This window comes from Trematomus bernacchii, unplaced genomic scaffold (assembly GCF_902827165.1).
Source record: "Trematomus bernacchii unplaced genomic scaffold, fTreBer1.1, whole genome shotgun sequence".
Lineage (NCBI taxonomy): Eukaryota > Metazoa > Chordata > Actinopteri > Perciformes > Nototheniidae > Trematomus > Trematomus bernacchii.
Window position 1 is genome coordinate 2,108,471 of NW_022988043.1, and position 22,953 is coordinate 2,131,423.

Consider the following 22,953-nt stretch of genomic DNA (forward strand, 5'->3'; position numbering starts at 1 on the left):
TTTGGTTTTGCCTTAAAACTTGATAAATGATCCACACTTTAATAAATATTTTGATCCTTTTTCTTTCATTTATCAATTAATAATGTATTTGTTATTTACCGTAGTAGGGACTATATGTTTATAAGGCTTCTTACCTCCTGCACAACGTTTTACTTTCCTAAACTCTTAGTGTCATTTTACTTGTTGTAGGCTATATACAATCTACATGCATGTGTGCAAATAAACACAACAAAATATAATATTCTTTCACACTTTTTGAACAGGTTAGATAATTGTCCCTCTGTATCATCATTATGTACTGATACCATTTATTTTCTCTGTATAGTAAACAGCTGGTAAGACTGCTTTTGCCCCTGCCACCAGGTTTTATTTTTGAAAGGCTGCACCGGAAGCGGTGCTTTCTAGCTGCATCTAGCTGCATCTTGCTCGCGCAGTGTCGGGATGAGGGAGCGACAGCAGCGGCACCGATTGACTGGAGGAGGAGGAGTCTGTCCCAGCCTGCATCTGGCCCGCTCCCCTCTCTGTCACCCCGGGCCAAACCCGCCCCATCGTCCCTCACTCACTCTCCGCCTGTTCTCCCGCACGGCTCGGCTCGGACACACGCAGGCAGCACTTACGCATAACACACGGACACGCAATGGAGACGGAAGGGAGCCAGAGCAGCCTGTCCAGCACGGACTCCCCCCACGACCCCTGGTAACTAGAAAACTAACTTTAAAAAAACAAAACTTAAATTGGGTATTCTGTAGAGGGACTTTGGTCTGCACCCACACACACACACACACACACACACACACACCCACCCACCCACCCACACAAATACACGCACCCACAAACACACGTATACACACACCCACACACACACACACACACACACACACACACACACACCACAAATACACGCACCCACATACACGTATACACACACGTATACACGCACACACACCTCCACACAGAGCGCCTTCATGCAAAATCAGAGATGATACACTCTCAAATTACCTCCAGGATTACTTTCAAAACCTCTTTAACAAGTTTGTCTTAGTGTGTATACTCTTCTCTTTTAGACCCCACTAACGAATATGCAAATACGATTTATTTTCTTTTTTCCACAGCAAAATGTTCATAGGTGGACTCAGCTGGCAAACAACACAAGGTAAATCTTTTTTTCCACCAGTTGCTAGCTCTAACAAAATGCCACTATGTCTTCAAAAATCCTGGCATAGGTCGGATGGAACTAAAAGAAAGTTATTTGAGAAGCTGTATTTCTTAATAGTCCTGCTTGCGTACATTGAATTTGTTTATTTGTTTTCTAGTTTATTTTTATTTTTAAAAAAGTTTTTAATTTGGATCCTGCACCAGAATGAATGCACCCATTGAGAACTACCATAGAATGAATGAGTGATTCTTAAAAAGATCATTAAAAAGGCTGAATTTGATTAATTGGCTTGTAATAAGAAGTTTAAATTATAATTATTATTAACTTTACTTTTTTTTCAGTCTTTATCATTTTAAGTCTGATTGAAAAATGTATGAACTTTCGTGTGGGAAATCTCAGCAGAGTGAAAACGTTGTATGGTGTAAATCTTCATCAAAAAGTTTGCATTTCCTTTTAACTTCTTGTTCTATAAATTCACATGCCTTCTCCCCACCGTGTTTGGTGGTTTCTCAGAGGGTCTGAAGGAGTACTTCTGCAAGTACGGCGAGGTGAAGGAGTGTATGGTGATGCGAGATCCAGTTACTAAGCGCTCGAGGTGAGAGAGCTGTGCGGCTGAAAGTTATCTGACCTCCGTGATTCCTCTCTGCTCATCATAACGTATCATTACATGTCAACATCGGTTCCTGTGTCATTAATACCCCCCCTCCTCCCCTGGTGTCTGCAGAGGGTTTGGATTCGTCACCTTTGTTGATCAGGCCGGCGTGGATAAAGTTTTGGCCCAAACCAGGCACGAGTTGGACTCAAAAACAGTGAGTTCTCTGTATTTACTTCCCACCACCAGCTAATCCCATTGCTCAGTGTTTAATTAGTGGATTTCCCATTGCTTGTATGTTTACTAAGGTTCCACGACACCAATGTTTTTCTCAAACCATGTCCGCTGCTGCACCTCAGATGTGAGCACTTTACGTGATTCAGTCAGCGGTCGACAGACGAGACACATGGGAGAGTTTGCTCTGCAGGGGAAGAAAATGTCACCCAGTGTCAATTTCCATAGAAACAAGAGGGGAGCGGGACAGGATTGCTCTCAGTGCCACTCTTTGATTTGTTCTCTAGGAACTAAAACTTCCTTTCTGCTTTTTTTTTTTTAACGGTCCCAAGGGATAGAATTGACCCCCAGGAAAAAGAAAAGTTTCTAAATGGAGCAAAAGCAACCTGAAACCATCAAGGTGTGAATTGTGAAAGCAGTTTCCTGTTGATCCTCAGGAAGAATACAACTGTAGCGATGATGAAGCCAGGCCTTTTCACCTATGTGAATGTAACTTTAAAATGCATTAATTGCCTGTGTTGCAGTGTGTGTTGGTGTGTGTGTGTGTGTCTTTTTGTCAGTAATGAATGTGGGCCGGTCGGGAACAATGTGGCCCGTTGGTCGCCATAGGGACCAACTGCCCCCGCCTCTCTCTCTCCTCTGTGGGAGTGGTGATGGCCGCTGGTTAGTCACTGTATTGAAATGAGGGGAAGCTATTTCTTCTTTCCCCTTTTGTGCTCTGCACGATGCACCTTCCTCCAAATCTTTGGAGGATAAGTGCTGGAAAAGGAAATGGAGAGGGAGGTAAAAAAAAAGCAGTATGTTTGCTGTAGAAATGAAAGGAAATTATTATAGATAGAAAATTAGGAGAGGTTAGAAAAGAGAAGACGAACTGAATCTGTGTGTTTGTTTTTTGTTGGTTTCCCCAGAGCCATACTGCTATAGTGTCACTTGCAGGCACAACAGCTATGACAAGTAGCGGCATCATGGTTGGACGCCACTAACTCGCCATGGGGTTTGTTTCCATAGTGACCCCCCCCCCCCTCCAACATACCCTTCACAGTTGAAGAATGGCTCTGTCACAAAAGAAAAAAGGAAGATAACAATGCACATCATTTACAATAATTTCTGGGGCACTAAAGAAATCATGGCACAATAAGTGGAGGCCATGATACTGACAGTTTATCCTCACGCTACCTCTATTGATGGGAAACTTCTAACGTTTATACTAAGACTCAAGAGATGCCGATTCCCCTCTTTTTTAATTTGAGTTTCCTCCTCTTAAGTTGTGTTAAATGTGCGCAGCCTCGTGGGCCGTGGCAGGGCCCCTTGTGGCTGGTTGTGTGTGTCGGTGGTATTTTTTGGTGGGGGCAGCCTCAGAGAGTGTGTGTTTGGCGTGGAGAGGGCTCAGTGATCAGCCACAGGGGTTGGATGGTGAGTAGAGTAGGCCTTTTTAGACGGCTCACCCTGCCCCCTCTCCCTCTCTCCCTCTCCCTCTCCCTTCTCTCTCATGCTAACAGGTTATCCTGTTAGAGAGGGAGAGAAAAGTTCTCCAGTGGCAACAGAAAGAATGTGCCATGCTGTGACCGACTGAACCTCTCCGGCACTGGAATTAACAGAGCTTTGCACGGCCCAGAGGCTAAAGAGCAAATACAGTGCTGCAGAGGAATTTATTAGTTCTTATTGTGTTGCAGGACAGATTCCCCTGGTTTTGACAAGTGGATTTTACTGCGATTTACGTAACTGCCCTTTTGGGAGCCCACCCGGCTTCCTGCTGTCTGTAAAGTTAGTGACGGCCGATGCAAACTGCACCTTTTGTGGGACAAAGTTTCCATTCAATCGCAGCTCCAAGGTGCACGGCGGAGAGGTTAACAACAAAGTCACTCAGCTCTTTGCAGAGTTGCATCAGGCTCCCGTTAACCATTTCCATGCTGACCTGGAAAGAGGGGAGAAGGGGGAAGGCAGAATAACCCCATTGGTGATTAGTATGGCTCTCCTAACTAATAGGATTGGAGTCAACAAGCTTGAGTTGTTCCTCAGAGATGTTGAGTGCGACCCAATCGGCGTGTTTCGTTAAGTGCGTTGCCAGCTCAGGCTGTGACAGGCAGCGCGCTCGACCAACTGTTGCATAGCTGGGATGTAGTTGCTCAAAAGGGGATTGCCCTGATTTCCTAAACCTCTCTTGGAATTACGTTCAGCCTCTTCCCTGTTACCTTGCTGTGAGTACAGCGGGGTCAGGCCACTGACACCTTGAAGCGACTTCACATGTCTTTATATAGGAGAAAGGTTGTTTTTTTTAATGTTAAAAAAACCCCTCCAGACATCTTTTATGACATAGAAAATGCAAAATAACATATTTTTGTTTTGATCTTCCACGTCACAACTTGCAGACTGCGCAGCGATTGGCTGCCAGACTAGTCACAAATCATGCATGTCAATAACGTTTTTAAAGGAATACTTCATCTACAAAATTACGATTTTTATATCAACTACTTGACCCGTGTTACCTTGAATTATTCCCAAAAATGTGCCTTTTCCCATGCCTAAATGCTCAACAAAAACATTTAAGTAAATAGTGGCAGTGAATTATATTTAAAAAAACTGTTTCAACTTTCACACAACTGGTGCAGTATAATCCTATAAACAGTACTAAACTTCATGTGTTTGGGAAGTAGTGAGCATACAACTTCATAAATGAGACTTGGATTGTACTGCAAGAGTTGCACGACAGTTTTGAATAGTATTACATTTGTAGTTTTACTTAAATTCTTCAACTCTTTCAAATCTCTATATATATATTTTTATATTCTTCATCTGCCATGAATGCACGCAAGAGAATGATAGCTTGCTTCATGAATAACATAGGGTGAGTTTTTTAAATGCAAATAGTCATTTGGGGGGCGAAGTACTCCTTTAAACTCAGGTTTTAGGTAAGTACAAAGACTTCCCCCTCAAACAGCCTTCTAGTGTCAAACCCTGCACAGTGAAGCTCAAACATCCGGGTAAAGAAAATGTTTTGCAGTGGAGCGGGACTTTAAATACTTTACTTTGCTATGATCAACCTTTTCTTTCCTCCACGAAACACTTTACCTGTATAACGTCCACAATTTCCTCCCCACGGATGTGCTGCCATGTGTTTGATTTTGTTTGTTTGTGTGTGTGTGTGTCTGTTTTTGAATGTGCACAGGAGTGTTGGACATCAGGAGGGTTGGTGACCGGAGGTGACTATCAGAGTAGTCTAGCCACCATAGACACTAAACAGTAGACTCTGCATCTGATCCTCCAGTCTTAGCCTATAGTCTTCTCACTCTGCTCTCTAGAACAAAAGAAGGAAGAAAAAAAGACAAAGCTTGCGGTGATGTCAACTTTTGTGTCTGGTAAACGCATGCGGTTTACCATAGAGGCTCTCTAGCTCTCTACTGTAGTTCAACTCTACCCTCTCATGGTTACGGACTAATCTTAGCGCTGTACTGTCTCACCATCTGTTAGTGTAACAGCAGTACAGTGTGGTGTAGTCTAGTTGTTTTCTAGCTCTATTAGACCAGCATAGACTAATATAGAGGTCTCAAATTCCAGTTTTACAGCCTGTCTATGATTGCATCCTCATGGCATTGTGTGGGTCTCTCTCCAATCTTAACCGTGGTGACATTCAGTGGGCTCCACCACGTTGTGTTTAAATTGTTTTTTTGATCATGTGGTTGTAGTGTTAGGTAGAGGTGGGGGACTAGAGCCTAACAATCCAAACCCAAGTCAGACTTAAGCATCACATTTGAGGACTTGAGGCTTACTTGACCCTGACAAAAAGACCCGACTTGACTTTGATTTTGTATTCAGGACTTGAGACAGATTGGGTGATATCCAGTGTACTGCACTGTCCACCTTATAGGTAGAGGTTAGGGATAAAATAGATTCATGAAATAATCAAGATTCTTATCTTCTACGATTTTAAATCATTTCTAAACTTCCAAACACCCATTTATTTTTCTCCAAAATAGCCTAGATATTGATATTGCTAATGATAGACCCTGCACATCAAGTCAAAGCATTATTTTGAGAGTTGTTTCTTCAAAAAGAAAAGGCAGCCTGTCTGAGCCTACCAATTTTTTTTTTTGTAATGTGAATCAATTGAAAAAATAAACATCTATTTGTGAGACACCAAAAGATTCACAACCCTTTATATCTAGGACAAGGTTGACAAGCATAGTCCAGAATTCTATATCAAATGTGAGCTAATTTACAATTGATGCATGGTGTTTTATGTATGCCAAGCTTCCCTTTTAATTAAATCATTTCTATGTAGAAAAAGTTAGTTTTATTGACTTTTGGACGGTTATAAATTGTGGTAGATCATCAGAATTGAATTTGACTTGTCTTGCTTGAGTTACAGCAGAGATTTGACTTCTCACCACTAACTTGGGACTTGGGGCTTGAGACTGTGAGGTTAGGATTCATGACCCGCCTGTGACTTGCACGTGCATGACATACTCCCACCTCTGGTGTTAGGATTAATATCAAAAAGTGTTTTTTCCTGGGTGTAAACGTAAGGAGCAGCAGCAGGGCAGAGGACGATCCGGATCACCTAAAAGCGTGCAGGAGGATGAATGATCCCTGTTGTTCAAAACTTCAGAGGGAGGCAAAAACAAACAAACACAAACAAACAAAATGTGGGTGAATCTGGCTGTCAGTGTGGTTTGATTGACAGCTCCCTCTCTCCTCTGTCTCCCTCCTCGGTCCTCTCCCTCTCTTTCGGACACGCTTGTCCTCTCTCTCGCGGGGCTCTCCCCCCCGAGGTGAGGCGTGTTTGTGATTGTAGAGCCCGTGTGAGATTCCAGGAGATCACATGTCACACGGTGGTGACGAGAGAGGCAGAGGTCCACTGGACATTCCCAGGCCTTCCACCTGAGCACAACTGCAACACACACACACACACACACACACACACACACACACACACACACACACACACACACACACACACACACACACACACACACACACAGGTTTACATGTACATTTCTTACTTCATTCATATATTGAACTACAAACACAAAGCAAGCATACTTATAAATAATCTCGGGGGGGGGTAGTGCATACATTCAGATTGATGCACACACACAAAAGGTTTTCTAATTCTTTATCCGATGGAGAATAGACTGTGGATTTGATGTCCTTCAGATTTTCGTTCACAATAAAAAGTGGTGTCATTCTGTTTTCCAGCGCAACAAGGGCTGAACATCGTAACATCGGTGCTGCAGGGTTTCTGTGGGTCCTTAAAAAGTTTCAAATGTTCATTTCTGAAATGTAATCTCAAACTAACTTCGCATCAGATGCTATGATCAAAAGTGTTTTTGTTTTGGTACCAAAGCAGCCAGCCACTGGTTTAGCAGGTGCATTTACTGGAACATTATACTGTATTGTTCAATGTGATAGTGACATGTTAATCTGTCCCTACTGAAAGTACTTATTGAACTGATTGTAAACTAATTTTAATTTATGCCAGTATTACTGTGAAATATTTACTATTTGTTCGCTTAAATTGACGTTTTCTAAACCTGCAGAAATCCTGTTGCTTTGATTTAGGATTGGTGCGAGGCCAGGAGGAGGATAGCATGGATATAGGACACCTTCATTATTGAGATGTTAAAGAATGAAAGATGAGTGTGTGATGTCTGATCACACCGAAGGAAGGCTTCTCTTTCATGAAACAACACTAACCCGTCCTCTCTTTCTCTGTATTCTCCCCGCAGATCGACCCAAAGGTGGCTTTCCCTCGCAGAGCTCAGCCCAAGGTGAGTCTAAGAAAGATTCTTCTTGTTTTAGCTAGTTTCATTTCAACGTCTTGTAGGCTAATATGCCTCGTAATCTGAACACGAATCACTAAACCGTTGTGTAAAACATTCACAACTTTAAAGAGACACTGATTATTTTTAAACTTCTCAAACAACTGTATTATGTTTCAATTACACTGTGTGCTGATCTCCGTCTGTTTTGTCTCCAATAACATCAATAACAGTGTGAAATAAAAAAGGATATCTTACAGCTTGAAGCAATACAGCTAGTGCATAAGGATGGGAAGTGATTCATTGTCATCAATGCCAATTATTGATACTTCTTATTGGTCCGAAATTCTAACCGATATCCTTATTGATTCCTGATTTAAAAAAATGAAGTGACACATGTAATCATTAAATGTGTTTTATATTAAACATAATTACAATCATTGAAAACTTTTAGGATTTTTTTTTCAAGCATCTCCTTTGAAAACAAACTTAATTAATAATAAAACAAAATTAATAAAAAGTGATAAAGCTTTTATAACACCTTTTATTGAATTATACCTAATAAGGTGACGTTTTTCTCATCTAAGCGAGGTTCTAACGAGAAGATAATGACTTTTGTACTTCTGGGGGCAGTGTTGTTGAAGTGTAGTAAAAATTACAGCATAGAAATGTGACACTTATAATACAACATATTTATTCCAAGTCGTTTTCTGTAGGGTTGCAACCAACAATGTTATGTTCATTATCCATTCATCTACCAATAAATTATTTGATCGATAAAATGTCAAAAAGTCAAACAAGTCAATTCCAGTTTTTTTGTCAGTGCAACACCCACAGATATACTCAGTTCAGTGTAAAACAAAAAGAGACAAATGCCAATATCAAATGCTTTTATCATTAATCCATATTAAAAATAGTTGTTGATTATTTGATCGATTGTTTCACCCCCATGAGAGTGACTTACAACTTTGTATAATTATTGTATCCTTTACAGTGTCTTTAAGGACAGAAATCACATTTTAGACCATTTTGAGCTTCTATCTTAGTAGAAAAACAATAGCATACAGTAGGAAAACAAATGTAAAATGTGTGCCTTTCCTCTTACAGTTAGTGACTCGAACCAAGAAGATCTTTGTGGGCGGTCTGTCCGTGAACACGACCATCGAGGACGTGAAACAGTACTTCGACCAGTTTGGGAAGGTGAGTGATGTTTGGAAGAGGTAAAACTGAGGTAAAACTGTCACACTGCGGTGGGAAAGGAGAGCAATATTGATCCGAGTGGATGAGGATAATGTTTGTCGGGTTATAACAGACAATTACAAACAAACAGCTTAGAAACACACAAAATGGTTCCACATCCCACCGGCTCAAGCGAGTTATTCAACAGAAATTCTCTGAGAAAAACTTTGTAGTCGGGCGACCGCCTTGAAGTGAAGGGGTTACTGCGAGGAGGAGGAGGAGGAGGAGGAGGAGGAGGAGGAGGAGGAGGAGGAGGAGGAGGAGGAGGAAGGGGGGGGGAGAAAAAGGCTTGGAGAGGGAAGGGAAAAATAACGAGGCTGAGAGGCTCCGGGAGCAGCAGGCGAAGTTAGGGGGACGAGAGGGGAGGGGGGGAGAAAAGTTTTGTAGTGAGTGTGTGGTGATGGTGAGGAAGGAGGAGGGATTATCAGAATCTGAATTAATCTGATGTAACAGCTGCTCCTACCCACAACCCCCTCCTGGCCCGTTACCGTGGTGACCCGGCTTGCCCATTGTCCCTGAGTAATTCTGCGGGTAAGGGGTTTTTGTTCTGAAGGAGGAGGGATGAGGTGGTGTTTGGGGGTGTTAGCACGAGTGTGTGTGTGTGAGTGTGTGTGTCGGGTGGGGGTCAAACTCACCACCAATAACTGCGACTTAAGCTCCAAAACCTGCAAACTCCTTCATCTCATCTTCATGCATTTTATGTGTTTTTTTTTTAAATGTCTAAATAAAGTTTTTTTTCCAAGTTTTTGAGGCAGAGAATAGATGATGGGCTGACAAAGGCTCCGACATGCGAGGGAGGCCTGATTGAGAGAGGCTTGCGGAGGCGTACGAGAGGGAACTGGGGCAAAGATGGGGTTTTGAGGGAGGGGGGTTACGGGGGCCATTATGCCTCTGTACAAAGCTGGGCAAATATTTAGTTAGTTTGTTCAGAAGTTATCTGCATACTGGAAGTTTCTGGATTGTTCACACGCTCCTAAATGTGTCTTTAAACGTAAAAATAAACATAAATGATAATATGTGTGCAAGGCCTAAATACTATTTATATTGTCGATTAACTGGTTAGTTTCTTGGTTTATAAAATGTCAGAAACAGGTGTTTTTCCAAGCCCTAGTAGCATTATCAAATGCGGTTTTTATGCCCACATCTTAAGTATATTCACATTACTGTCATATAGGAGTAAATAGACAGGAACAAACACATTTAAGAAGCTGAAATCAGAGAATTTTGACTTCTTTGGTTCTTAAAAAAACATTTTAACTGATAATTGATTCTCCAAACCCCACAATGACATAATATAATGTGTTGTTTTGTTCACAATTTAGTAATCCGGGAATATTCTGTCATAAAACAGAAAAACAACCAGAAATATCCACATTTAGCCTTTTTTTCCAAAAGTTATGTAAACTACTAGATTCTCAAAAAAAGTTGCAGAATATTTTAATAATTCACAACCATATTGATTATTCTTTGCACTCTACAAGTGAGGTTTGGTTGATCTTGTAGGAAACAAATGATACATATAAATACATCCTAAAACGTTTTACAGTATAACGCAGGTGCACAATCTTCACCTCGAACCTTTGAAACGTTTCAAAGTCAAACGATAAGGCTCAGTTTTAGCCGCCGCGTTTCCGACTGCTGTGGCACTTTATTTTCAGTGCCAAAGGTTTGGCCTCGAGTTTCCCCGTGCTCCCTCCTCAATCATAACGTCTAGATGAATTTTGCCGAGAGAGATATCGAGGGATGGACGGTGAAATGTGGGCTCCAGCCATCCATGGAAGTTCCTGATTAGACTGCCTCACTGGACCTTTTGTGTCCCGTCCTGGGGAGGACAAAGGAGCGCGGAGAGGGATGGGCAGGGGATAACAGGGAAGATGAGAGGTGGGAAAAAAAAGGATAAGAGGGAATATTGTCCGGCGGTATTGTCCCAGTGTTTGAAATATCAACCAATGATGTGCAATTAACTCAATGCGCAGTGTTTAATGCAAACCACGGGCGTTGTTGTGATGTTTTGATTGCATCCTCCAGGGGGATAGGTTGTTCACGATGGGATTGAGTTTCCTCTGTCAGCTCAAATTGAAATCTCTAGCATGAATCACAAAGTGCATTCTTCACCTTTGCTCCTTACAATTCATTGTTTAAAAATGTGGCAACCTTAGAACGTTTTAATTCGCGTTTCTGCAGAGATAGAGCCGACCATTTTGCAGGTCTTGTGCAAATGTCAGGCTCGGAGGAAGCAGTGACTTGAGAGGCATCAGAGTAACAGGTCCCCTTTCACACTGACACTCCTCACTCACCTTTGACCTTTCTGTAGGAAAACTGCCCTAGGGGGTCCACACTCGCACACTCACGCTCTGCTACTATGACAAATAATTCAGTGGACTATATCCAGTAAACTTATTATAGACCGAGAGCACAGATTAATTTACCAAATGTTTTTTCGGGACCTCTGTGTGCGGACTGGAGCATAAACATGTCAGCTTTTTACAAGAGAGAGGGGGGGAGAAGAGAAAAAAATAACTGCCGATAGTAGGTTAACTTTGACATAAGAAACTGTGTGTGTGTGAGGAATAGACACCTGTGTCTTCGCTCTATAAAGGGAGGCTGGGCCGGAGGGAGAGGTCAAAGGGAGAAGAGGAGGAGGAATTATGGCTGACTGTGCCAACAAACAAAGCCTGCAGGCCTCTTTGTTCTCCCTCTTCTTTTGTCTCTCTTCTTTCTCCTCCCTTTCCACTTTGACCCAATCTTTTTTTTTTTTCCTCCTCTCCTCTCTTACAGGACTCTCTGTGCTCTCTCTTTCACCATATCTCCACCTGTCGCTATTCCTCTCGCTATCAGCTCTCCCCTCTCATCGAGTCTCCACCTGCCCACACAGGATTCACCTTCCCGCTCGTGACTGGCTACTTTTTTTCTTTTTCTGTGCCTTTTCTCTCTTTGCGGCACTCTTTGTCTCACTGGCACTCTCCCACTATTCATAAAGCATATTTGATGTTGGCTCTTTTATATGGACTTTTTGTACAGTTGCCATGGGAATGTCAAACTTTGGAGTGGAGAAAGGCTCACTGTGAGAGGGATTTTGACCAGGGCAGCAAACACAATTTCCAACTTTTCATACCACCCGTTATGTCTGTTAGTCTTATACAGCTGCAGGGCTTGTTGTACAGTATTTCTTCATATTTTCCTCCTCCTTGTAACCTGTCGCTCAGCCCCCTCCCTTCCTCCTCCCCCTCCTTTCTGTCCATCTGTTGCTGAGCCTCCCTGCAGAACTTGAGAAGGGCTGAGGTCAGGCAATATGCCGCGTGGCAAGAGACAGAGTGCCGCTTTTAAAAAAAAAAACTGTTGTTTGTCTCCCCTCAGGTCGACGATGCCATGCTCATGTTCGACAAGACCACCAACAGACACAGAGGTGAGTCAGGGGGACCCGACTTCCTGTTACCTGCGTCTGTCCTTCGCTCTTCGTCGATTTGCTCCTCTTCTTCCAGTCCTTCCAGGGTATCTATTGATCCCCCTCCACCCCCTGCAGGCCTCCTTCCTGTGGGCTGAGATGGAGGAGAGGAACGGGGCTAGTCTAATTAGCCAGTCGGTTAATCTGGATCAGGATAAAGCCTCCTTAAGCACCTCCTCCCCACCCTGGGACTGATCGATTATGACAGCCTACCAGCTTTGCCCCGGCCTTCTGGCCAGGAAGGGGAGGAAGCAAGGATGAGTGCAGAGTAGCAGAATTGAAAGAGGGTAAAGGGGGGCAAACGTGTTAAGCGGCTATTAAAGCGCTGATTACTAGAGACTATTAGCTGTACTGCTGCACAGAAAGGCCCTACTGTCTAAATCCACTGGACTGAGTCAAGTTCTCTTACTAATAAACTCTGGAAGGGCAATGTATTTGAGATTAGATATTGTCATTGTCCCGAGGGTTTATAAACAAACATGTGGAAGCAGCTTTCAGCTTCTATGCTCCACAAATCTAGAATACACTTATAAAGCATCTGAAATCTGCCCCAACTTCCCCTACTGCCTTTCCGAAGTCCTTTAAAGACATTTCACTGCTATACTTCTGCACTTCTTGCAAAATCTGCCGTATTTCCAATGTTGTTTTAAAACTCTCTTTTTATAACCATTTCATTTGTTTTGTGTGTTAGTGCTTTTAAAATGAACTCTTAATTGCCCTTGTGTTTGAGATGAGCTTTATAAATAAACTTAAAGGTAGGGTAGGTAAGTTTGAGAAACCGGCTCGAGATCGCTAGAATTTGAAAATACACAACCGGAGAAAATCTGCCACTTCCTTATAGAGCCCCTCCTCCAACACACACGAACGCGCACATGACCAATGAGGGCACGAGATAAGTTTGTGCACAGATGGAAGGCTGACAGGCAGGTAGGCCATCCAGTTATTTTAGCCGGGCCGGCTAAAATGATTGGTCGTGCTTTTTACAGTATTACGGCTTCCACAGATGAAATTTTTTAATGGATTTTTTGTCAAAGCACTTAAGATATTCATTGCTATCGGGATGTTAAGAGCATTCCATGGAATATAACAAAAAGTGTATCTCGAGCCGGTTTCTCAAACTTACCTACCCTATCTTTAACATCGTTAGGTCGCATTAGTATCTTTCCCTGATTTGAAATGACATGCATTTCAGTAAACTGATTTAGCTGCCCATACTGTGCTAGCTGTTCTATTATTAGTTATTTGGACAATATATTCACATAAGATTATGTATCAAGAATTTCATTGTGTAAATATTTTGTGAAGGCCCCAATAGTCAACTGAACAATATGTAGGTAGAGGTATTTCATCAAATGTATCGTAATGTTTGATTTTCTCTTTATTGCTTCGCCTTATTAAAAATTCTCCTTTTCCTCGCCAGGGTTCGGATTTGTGACGTTTGAAAACGAGGATGTGGTGGAGAAAGTCTGCGAGATCCACTTCCATGAGATCAACAACAAAATGGTTAGCATATTACAAGAACAGGCACTCTAATAGCACCATATTGTGTAGATGCTAGAGGCACTGATTTCTGTTTTTGTTTGGAAACAGGTGGAGTGTAAGAAAGCGCAGCCCAAGGAGGTGATGTCCCCCACGGGATCAGCCAGGGGGCGCTCTCGTGTAATGCCCTATGGGATGGACGCCTTCATGCTGGGCATCGGTATGCTAGGTAAGCTAGTATTGATCGTCACAGGAAGGATGAGTGGCTGCATGCATGAACATGACAATAAGTATTCCTGCACTAAGGCCGCAGCTGTCTCAAAGGTCACACGGGGCCTCATGGGGGGGAAGCTGACCGCTCCCACCCTCCGCCATGCAGCCCCGATTATTAAGACCTCAGTGACGTGGAAATAAAAAGCCTACTGCTTCCTAAAAACTGATATACGTAGTGATTTATAGTTGTAATGACTTGCTGCTAAACATACTATATTGAAACTAGTCAGTAGTTGGATACATTAGAGCAGGGTTAATATCAATAAAACAAAATATGTTCTTCAAAATATTTGTTTCAATAACTAAGATAAACTGAAAAGTTCCATATAATCTAACCACTCAAATAAATCCTAAAATATCAACAGTTTTCTTATAACTTAAATAGTCAAGGGTTCATTTGACGACGATAAAACTAAAATGTCCCATACTTTAGTCAACTAAACCTTAAAAATAAACTAAAATGTTAACAAAAACAAATATTGCGGACAGAATTTAAAATACTTTCCACATCAAATTATCTTTTTGTTATGAAAGTTTAAATTTCTCCTTTTGATCAGTAATTAAGTATTCTACTTCCATAACATTTTGGCACCCACAAGTGACAACAAGTAGTTACATTTCCCATAATGCAACCCTTCAAACCCCCTTATTCCTGTTTGTAGCTTTTCTGTTCAAAAATATCTTGGTCTCTTGCCCAAACCAGGATCATGGCACCACCTACTGTTCAATCTGAGAACTGCACCTTGCTTTTAATAGATATGTTAACCGTTTTTAAATACTTAATTAGTTGCTACGCAATCTTTCTGTAGTTATGATCTTGGATCACAGGTTTTGGTCTTGTTTTAATGTTACAAGTTCACAGACTGAACTTTTTTTGAATGTTGCTCTTTCTTTCTCTTTCAGTTCTTGATGTTGTGATGTCTAACAGTGTTTTCTTTTTTTCTCTTTCTCAGGTTATCCAGGTTTCCAGACGGCCACCTACACCAGCCGGAGCTACGCTGGCATCACTCCTGGATATACCTTCCAGTATCCGGGTAAACACACACACTTTCTGCTCCTCATTCACATGTTTTTATCAGATGATTTAAGAAACAGAAACACAGCCATATTTAGTTAGCAGGTGCATGTTGATTATTAAGACTTAAAGGTACATAAAGGTGCTAGGTTTGGATTCAGTTTGCCTGAAATCCTCCTTGTGTCCCTTGAAACGTACAGTATACATACCCATACGTACACTTAAGGGTATAGAAAGGAATTAAAGTTCTGCTTGTTGTAGGTAAATAATCCTAAATGACATGCATCAATGTCTTTTTTTCTTTGCTGCTGAATCTAACAAATACTGATGTTAAAAAAACACGTATTCTTGTAAGCTGGAAGTGACATCCCATGTCTTTTAAACCCATGCACACATTAAAAAAAAAGTAATCAGCCTTGCATCACCAGCACTTTTAGGCACTGCAATGTTTTGAGTTAAATTCTAACAGCTACACGCTAGCAGGTCATATTTAAAAAGATCTCCATCACAGTTTAGCATGTTAGCATGCTTATATTTGCTATCGATCTGGTTCAAATTAGTGATGGAGGATCCAATATAATCAAAGAAAAGAGAAAACATTGTTACTTCAAAACTATTTTAAAATTCCCATGGCACGATTGTGTCCCATTTTCTGTCAAGCACTGAAAAACAAGAGCACCTAAACATGATTAATTAAGCACTTTGAAGTAAAAATCCGCTGTGTTGACCTGACAGTAGACGTCGGAAATACAGACATGTCTCCATAGAAACCCAAAAAACTCTTTTAAGTCGCTGCTTGTAAATATCAAGGACTGGAGTAGCTTAGCTTAATGTGTGTGTGTGTGTGTGTGTGTGTGTGTGTGTGTGTGTGTGTGTGTGTGTGTGTGTGTGTGTGTGTGTGTGTGTGTGTGTGTGTGTGTGTGTGTGTGTGTGTGTGTGTGTGTGTGTGTGTGGTGTGTGTGTGTGTGTGTGTGTGTGTGTGTGTGTGTGTGTGGTGTGTGTGTGTGTGTGTGTGTGTGTGTGTGTGTGTGTGTGTGTGTGTGTGTGTGTGTGTGTGTGTGTGTGTGTGTGTGTGTGTGTGTGTGTGTGTGTGTGTGTGTGTGTGTGTGTGTGTGTGTGTGTGTGTGTGTGTGTGTGTGTGTGTGTGTGTGTGTGTGTGTGTGTGTGTGTGTGTGTGTGTGTGTGTGTGTGCATGTTAGCATGGCAGTGTATGATATTCATCTTTCAGTTAATCCAAAAGTAGATGTTTTGCATATTGATTTTGATTGTAAGACACAATTGTATTTCTTGCCATTTAATACGGATTTTTAACACCACTTTATTGAATATAAAGCATTTTTCCATCCTTTAATTCCTGTTTGCATCCCTTAAAGCTTGTGTATTCCAATATGTGCTCTCTCCATACGGCGTGTCGAGGTGATTTTCTCCCTCTATGTGTGTGTTTGGTTGGTGTGTGTCTCAACAGCGCTCTGATGTTTCTGTTTTAGAGTTCCACTTAGAGAGGACTCCCCTTCTGACTTCACCCCATCCCCCTGAGCTCACAGGTCAGTCCGTCCCTCCTCTGGACTTTACAAGCAGCATGTTGTCAGTCTGCTACACTTCACTCTCCGGTCTGCATGTTTGTGTTTGACAGTCCTCCTCGCTCTCTGAAGGCAGCAGGGCTGACAGTAATGAGGAAGGTTTCATTTTAACGCCTCGCGGCAGTGACCTCAACTTTCTTTGTCATCATAACAAACACTCTCTGCTTTATATCATGTGCAATAATAACATATGCAGTGACGTATCTGCCACTACATTACAATACCGCTCCTAACTGTACAGTTTTTACATTCATTATGTCCATCTTTGTTTCTTGTAGTTTATTGTTTAACCTGCTCTTTCTACTGCACTGTTAGTATAACTATGTTTATTGTATCTTTTGTAACTCTGGCACAAGACTTTCCTTGGGGATAAATACATCTTATCTTACCTTATCTTATGATCAACATCTGAATGAGGTCACTGAACTAAGTTGTGTTATTAGTTAGTTTTTATGTGTTTGTACCGCAAGACATCTAACTCAGATCTTTGCCCCTCTGTTTCTTTAGCCATTCCTCTGACAGCATATGGACCAATGGCAGCAGCGGCAGCGGCAGCAGCAGTAGTTAGAGGTATGCAATAATAATGGACACATACAAATAATTAGGGGCCTCTTGAATAATTTATTTTTCTTGCATGAAACACTACTGAAACACTACTGAAAATCGCAATAAGATTGTTATGGGGAATTATTTTGGCCGTGGTCTGGTGAAAATCTGATGTTGTGTCAACCCTAATTGGGTTTTAATAACACATAACATAACACAGCGAATAAGTCGTGACACATAAGGTTATTATAAAACATTACCTGTTATTTAGCTGGTGTTTCATCCAAAGCAACTTACATACACTTTAACAGCGTATAATACATGCCTACAGGAGCAATCTGGGGTTCAGTATCTTGCCCTGTGGGATCAAACCACTGACCCTCTGATTTGGAGATGAGCGCATTTGACCCCTGAACCACAGCCTCCTCTAATATCAAATAGAAAAATGCACAGTAGAAAATATTAACTATTTTTCTACATGTTCATATGTACTCCCATTTAAAAAGATGGTTACATACACACACCTGTCAAGAAAATCTGAAAGTTGTTTTATTTGACTTTTAGGCTCTACCCCGTCTCGTACAGCTGGATTTTTAGGTACGAGCAGCCCGGGGCCGATGGCCGACCTTTATGGGAGCGGTCAGGAGTCGGCAGTCAGCAATTACCTCAGCGCCGCAAGCCCCGCCCCCAACGCTGGATTCGGCCACGGTTTGGGGGTAAGACAAGAAAACCTCTCTGATGTTTAGTCTAGGAACTTCAAGCTTTGTGTTAGACACGTTTCTGTCCCTTTTTCAAATTGTTTAGGGCATAAGATTACATATTATAGGTTATTATGTAGTTCTGGTACATCATGCCATGTTGCTGCTCACCTTTAATATTATATTTAAGTATCTAAGGCAATTGTTTAACATGATGGGAAATAGACTCGTTTGCTTTCTTGCTAAATGTAAAAGTAAGAAGTAAGCTATACTAAAATTGCTTTTTTAGTTTTACATTCAAAGCTTCTTTTAAAGATTTTTAATGAAGCTTTGAAACAAAAAAATACATCTTCAAACAAAAAGTGGTTTAATCAAATAACATTTTTACTCTCTTTTTTAAGTTGAAATTGAATGCTTCCAAACTGGCCTTTTCTTGGCATTTCTCTATAGTTGTTATTATTTGTTGTTGGGCTTATATAAATGCAATTTTAGGTGCTTCTAGATTGCTTTAGACCACCCTGTTAATACAGGTGTTTGTCTCCCTTTGTGTGCAGCAATCAGGAGACAAAAAAGTGAAATAGGTGTTTTTCAAAGGCTCAACGCCAACAAATCTGAATTAAAGCAGAGTATTTTGTTGTATATAAACAGGTCATCCCAACACCACTGAAATATATATAATACAAATAGTAGAATACTATGACATTAGTGTAGCCTAACATTTATCTGTAGCTGTGCAGCAATACTGAGTTTAAACATGATGAATACACTTGTAATCCCTTTATTTCCCAAAATATTTGCTCTAAAGTTGTCGTCAGCATTAATACTGTGTTTTTGTTCTTGTATCTACCACCATGTAAAAAAAAATAACATTACCTGCATATTTTACCAAATAACTATGTTTGCATTTGTGTGCCTTATTTGTATTTGTCAAATGTGTGACCTTGTTCTAAAGTTGCATGAGAAATAGTGGATGAAAACTCATATATTGATGTACCTGTGTTTCTCAGCTGTGTGCCGTCATGACTCCGGGTGTGTGCAGTTATTCTTTCAACAAAACACTGTAGCAGCTCACTTCAGTAAATTCAGATTTTCCAAAAAAAAAGAAAGTTGAAACTGTAGTCTTGAGAACAACATTTTAAAACTTGTATTCTTGCTCCCACAGGGCCCTTTGATCGCTACGGCCTTCACTAACGGCTATCACTGAGACGTGAGTCAGCATCTTGTTCTTACATTACATTTCATTTACCCAAAGCGGCTTAGGGTAGGTGCAATCAACCATTAGGACACATATTCAGGAAAGCAAAAATTCAGCATGTACATAAGATTCAAATTAGCCCAATGATTAAAGTGTAGTTCCATTCAAGTAACCCAAATCTTTTTTAGTGCTACTGACAGATATCAGAAGGTTCTTTAGATTTTATTTCCAAGTTGTGGTCGAAACTTGGTTTGCAGTCTGGGACAGAGGATGTGTCAACTCTTTTTGCCGTTCTGATATCAATGTGTAGCTAATTACATCAAATAAGACTTATTTAAAACATATAAGACTGCCCTATCGGGACTCACCTGGGATTAGGGCGGGGCAATATGGAGAAAATCAATTGCCACAATATTCCTGATCAAATATCTCGATATGTGTATTGCAACGATATTGTAGGATTGAGTCATAGTGCTTAGGGCTATAAAATATGATAACGTCGATATTCTGATATGAGACGAGATACCATCTTATATTTTGGTTGTCAGAATGTCTCAATACAGCATTACTGTTTTCTTTTTCTCAATTAAAAGGGGACATTTCAGTGAAGTGATCCTTCCACACTAAGCATTTACATTCACATCGCTGATCATTTTTTATTAAAAACTAAATATTATTTGAAGAAAGCATCAATAGTCTACCCTATACCTCGTTATAGAGGTATTTTGTCAAAAATGTTGTGAATTTATTTTCATGATCAGAAATCTAGTCTGTCTCATATCAAGATATTTGTATAATAATGATGTAATGCGCAGCGCTACCTGGGAGTAATTGGAGGTTTTTTGTTGTTGTGCAGAGCTGCAGACAAAGAGCTGGTGGGAGTTGAAGCTGCTCTGGAGCTGATCTGCCCAGGTCTGATCTGCCCAGGTCTGATCTGCCCAGGTCTGATCTGTCTCTGCCCCCCTGTCGGGCGGAGCAGCTGAACTTCCACCCGGTGTCAGCCTGCCACCCTGCTGACGCCTCACTAAACTCCACCTCCTGAGGGAAAAAAAGAAAAGAAGTTCATAAAAGGAGCGAAAAGTCACTTCATGTAATAGCAACACATACAGATGCTGTATTTTTTAGTCTTTTTGTTTTTTCTGTTGTTATGTTTCACCTTACTGTTTTTGTTGTTGTTGTTGTGATGGTTGTTTCTTTATCTGTTTTGTTTTATTGGGTTGTATTTGAACCTGATCTATCTGAGATAAGAGGAGAAAAAAGAAATCTCCAGGATCTGTAATTTGTACTGGAAAAACTGTATATTTGTCAGTAGTTCATACTGAATTTTAACAAAACATTTGTGATTAATACTATTTCTTGAAAATGTGTCACAAAGTGTATATCTTGGTAGGTTTTTAACAAAGACTTGTTACACTAATAAAGGTCAAATGTCATTAGTTGCAGTTACATATTAGGCCTACATGAGCTGTACAATTGTAAAATATTGTAAATACGACTCTGGTTTTGGGGGGGGGGGGGGCTCCGCTAATGTTTGTTTTGTGGGAGGTGGGAGGCTTTTTGAGGAATAATAATATGATTGCTTTTTTCATCAAAGCGTATGTGTTGGAAAGCTTGACTGTTACGTATCATAGTTTCACATGAAGGTCAAAAACTTGTCAGTATGTTTGTCAATATTAAACCAGCCACATACTGTATTTCTCTCCAGGCATTTTATAAAGGATGTGTCATTTCAATCTGTGTTAAAACACCTTGTGTTCAGCAGGAGAGAGGCTGCAACAACACTTTTACTTTTTGGGGATAAATGCGTGTGAAAATGCTCTTCTTTCAGAAGGGGAAATTAAAACGTGCTGATTTCTTACTTTGTCATATTGCTGTTTTAACTGTGATTTTCAATATGTGATGATTGTTTGTGAAGGAAAATGAAGGAGTAGTGTGCAGGAGCGGTCGAGCAGAGCGAAATCTGTAATGACTGCTCTGCTCTGCAGGTTGTGTTGATGTTTGCGTGACATATGGTCTTATACACATTGGTTTCCAATGTGCCATGTGCTGTTTTATTGGGGCGGATGGTACCTCAGTTTCAAATGTGAAATTTTAATCTGACTTTTTTGTATTATTACATTAACATCAAGTGTGGATGGTTGCACCTTTTTAGAAGGTGGCTTTCCTACAGGAAAGGAGGGGGGTCTAATTAACTCATCTACCCTCAAGTCAATCACTGCATATCCACTGGATGTCACAGACTGTAGCAATGTGACAGCTTTTTTTAGACCAAAACGATTATGTTCAGAGCTACTAGGACTTTGCACTGGCCGATCACGATACATGTGTTTTCCTTCGAACGTTAGAAGCGTAAGAACAAAGCACTCTCGATCTACGAAGTACCAGGTTTCTCATTTTGATACACTCGCTCACACTGCTGCGGGCTACCACGGTAGTTCATACTTTGATGCTGTTTTCACTGAAAAATAACAATCTTGTCAACACTGTAACATTTTTTGATTTTCTTTTTCCTGTCATGTTTATTCCTTTGAAAAAAAAACCTTTTTAAAATTCCTAATAAATTATTTTAAAACATTCCATTCATGCGTACTGTTTGAACTTTTTGAACCTTTTTGCTCTTAATGTGTACTCGATATATATTCAAACTATACTAAATAAAACATATCTCACATATTGGTGCAAAATTATAAATAATGTCTATGAATTATTTATATATTTATAAATATTTTTTCTTGATCACTACACGTTTTTCAATGAAAAAATACTTATTTGTAAAGAAAAAAGTAAATTTTAAAACTTAAATAAAATGTTACTAAATTATTGAAAACGTTTCCTAAATTACATTTTCTATTAAAATACTCATTTTCCACATTATAAAAGAGAACTAAATAAAGGAATTATTATACTTCAAAGAAACCAATATACATTTGTACTAAATTATAATCATATACGATATAAAACTCATTAGATATATTTTCCATTTGTAATTTGTTCCCCTTTTTCCGGACACTGTTTCTAAGCACCAGCAGGACTCCCTCAGTCTCTCTGCAGGCTGATTTCTCTCTTCCATCATCACTGCTCCACTGCCTCCACCTCCTCTCCCCCAGTGTCTCACCCCTGGTGCCTCACCCCGTGCCTCGCCTCCCTGCTCTCACTGTCCCGGCGGCCGGTCATGAGGTCCTCGCTGTACGGGAGCGCCAACCATGTGAAATACGGGGAGGATCCGATGATCCCCCCTCTGAGGAACTGCCTCTGCCTCACCATGTTCACCTGTTTCTGGAAACAGTTTTTTGTAACTGTGCTGTTAACATCCCAATGTCCCTGCACATCGTAGTCTTTTCCGTTTACTGGTTTAAAAAAGAATAAAATATATGTGTTGCTTATCTGTTCACTTGTTCAAGAACGAAGAAAAATGTAAACAAAGATACACAGACTTATTCTATTCTATTCTAAATGACAGGGTTTCGAAAGATACCAAATAGTTAATTTGGGGATCTATTTAAATGATGCACAATTTTCATTTCATGCATTGGGAAGACATCAGTAACATTGAGTTGTATTTCAAAACAATAACTATAAGGGATAAAGGTCATCAAAAGTCAGTAGATGTCATTACATGTATTATTATTACTGGTAATCATCAATCCAAAAGGGAAAGAGTGACCTTTCCTTACACTGAAATACTGCTGACTCTTTATTATGAGTGTTTACAGTTACAAGCTCTATAATCACATGAAACAGG

General features: G+C 40.6%; 1 protein-coding gene across 4 annotated transcripts; it reads left to right on the top strand.

The window, feature by feature from the left end:
* Positions 1-441: 441 nt before the first annotated feature.
* msi1b (musashi RNA binding protein 1b) lies at positions 442-21,790 on the top strand. Of its 4 annotated transcripts, none has more exons than XM_034118004.1 (16): positions 442-696; positions 1,113-1,153; positions 1,670-1,751; positions 1,881-1,965; positions 7,709-7,750; positions 8,849-8,941; positions 12,338-12,386; positions 13,846-13,928; positions 14,016-14,133; positions 15,131-15,211; positions 16,680-16,736; positions 17,280-17,342; positions 17,883-18,034; positions 19,024-19,045; positions 19,179-19,223; positions 20,068-21,790. In XM_034118004.1, exons 1-15 carry the CDS (start codon positions 638-640, stop codon positions 19,205-19,207), a joined length of 1,056 nt encoding a protein of 351 aa, XP_033973895.1. In that variant the 5' UTR covers positions 442-637; the 3' UTR covers positions 19,208-19,223; positions 20,068-21,790. The 4 variants fall into 4 exon arrangements, with proteins under 4 accessions (XP_033973895.1, XP_033973897.1, XP_033973896.1 ...); XM_034118006.1 differs by having other exon boundaries at positions 17,904-18,034; XM_034118005.1 differs by lacking the exon at positions 19,024-19,045.
* The last annotated feature ends 1,163 nt before the right edge of the window (positions 21,791-22,953 follow it).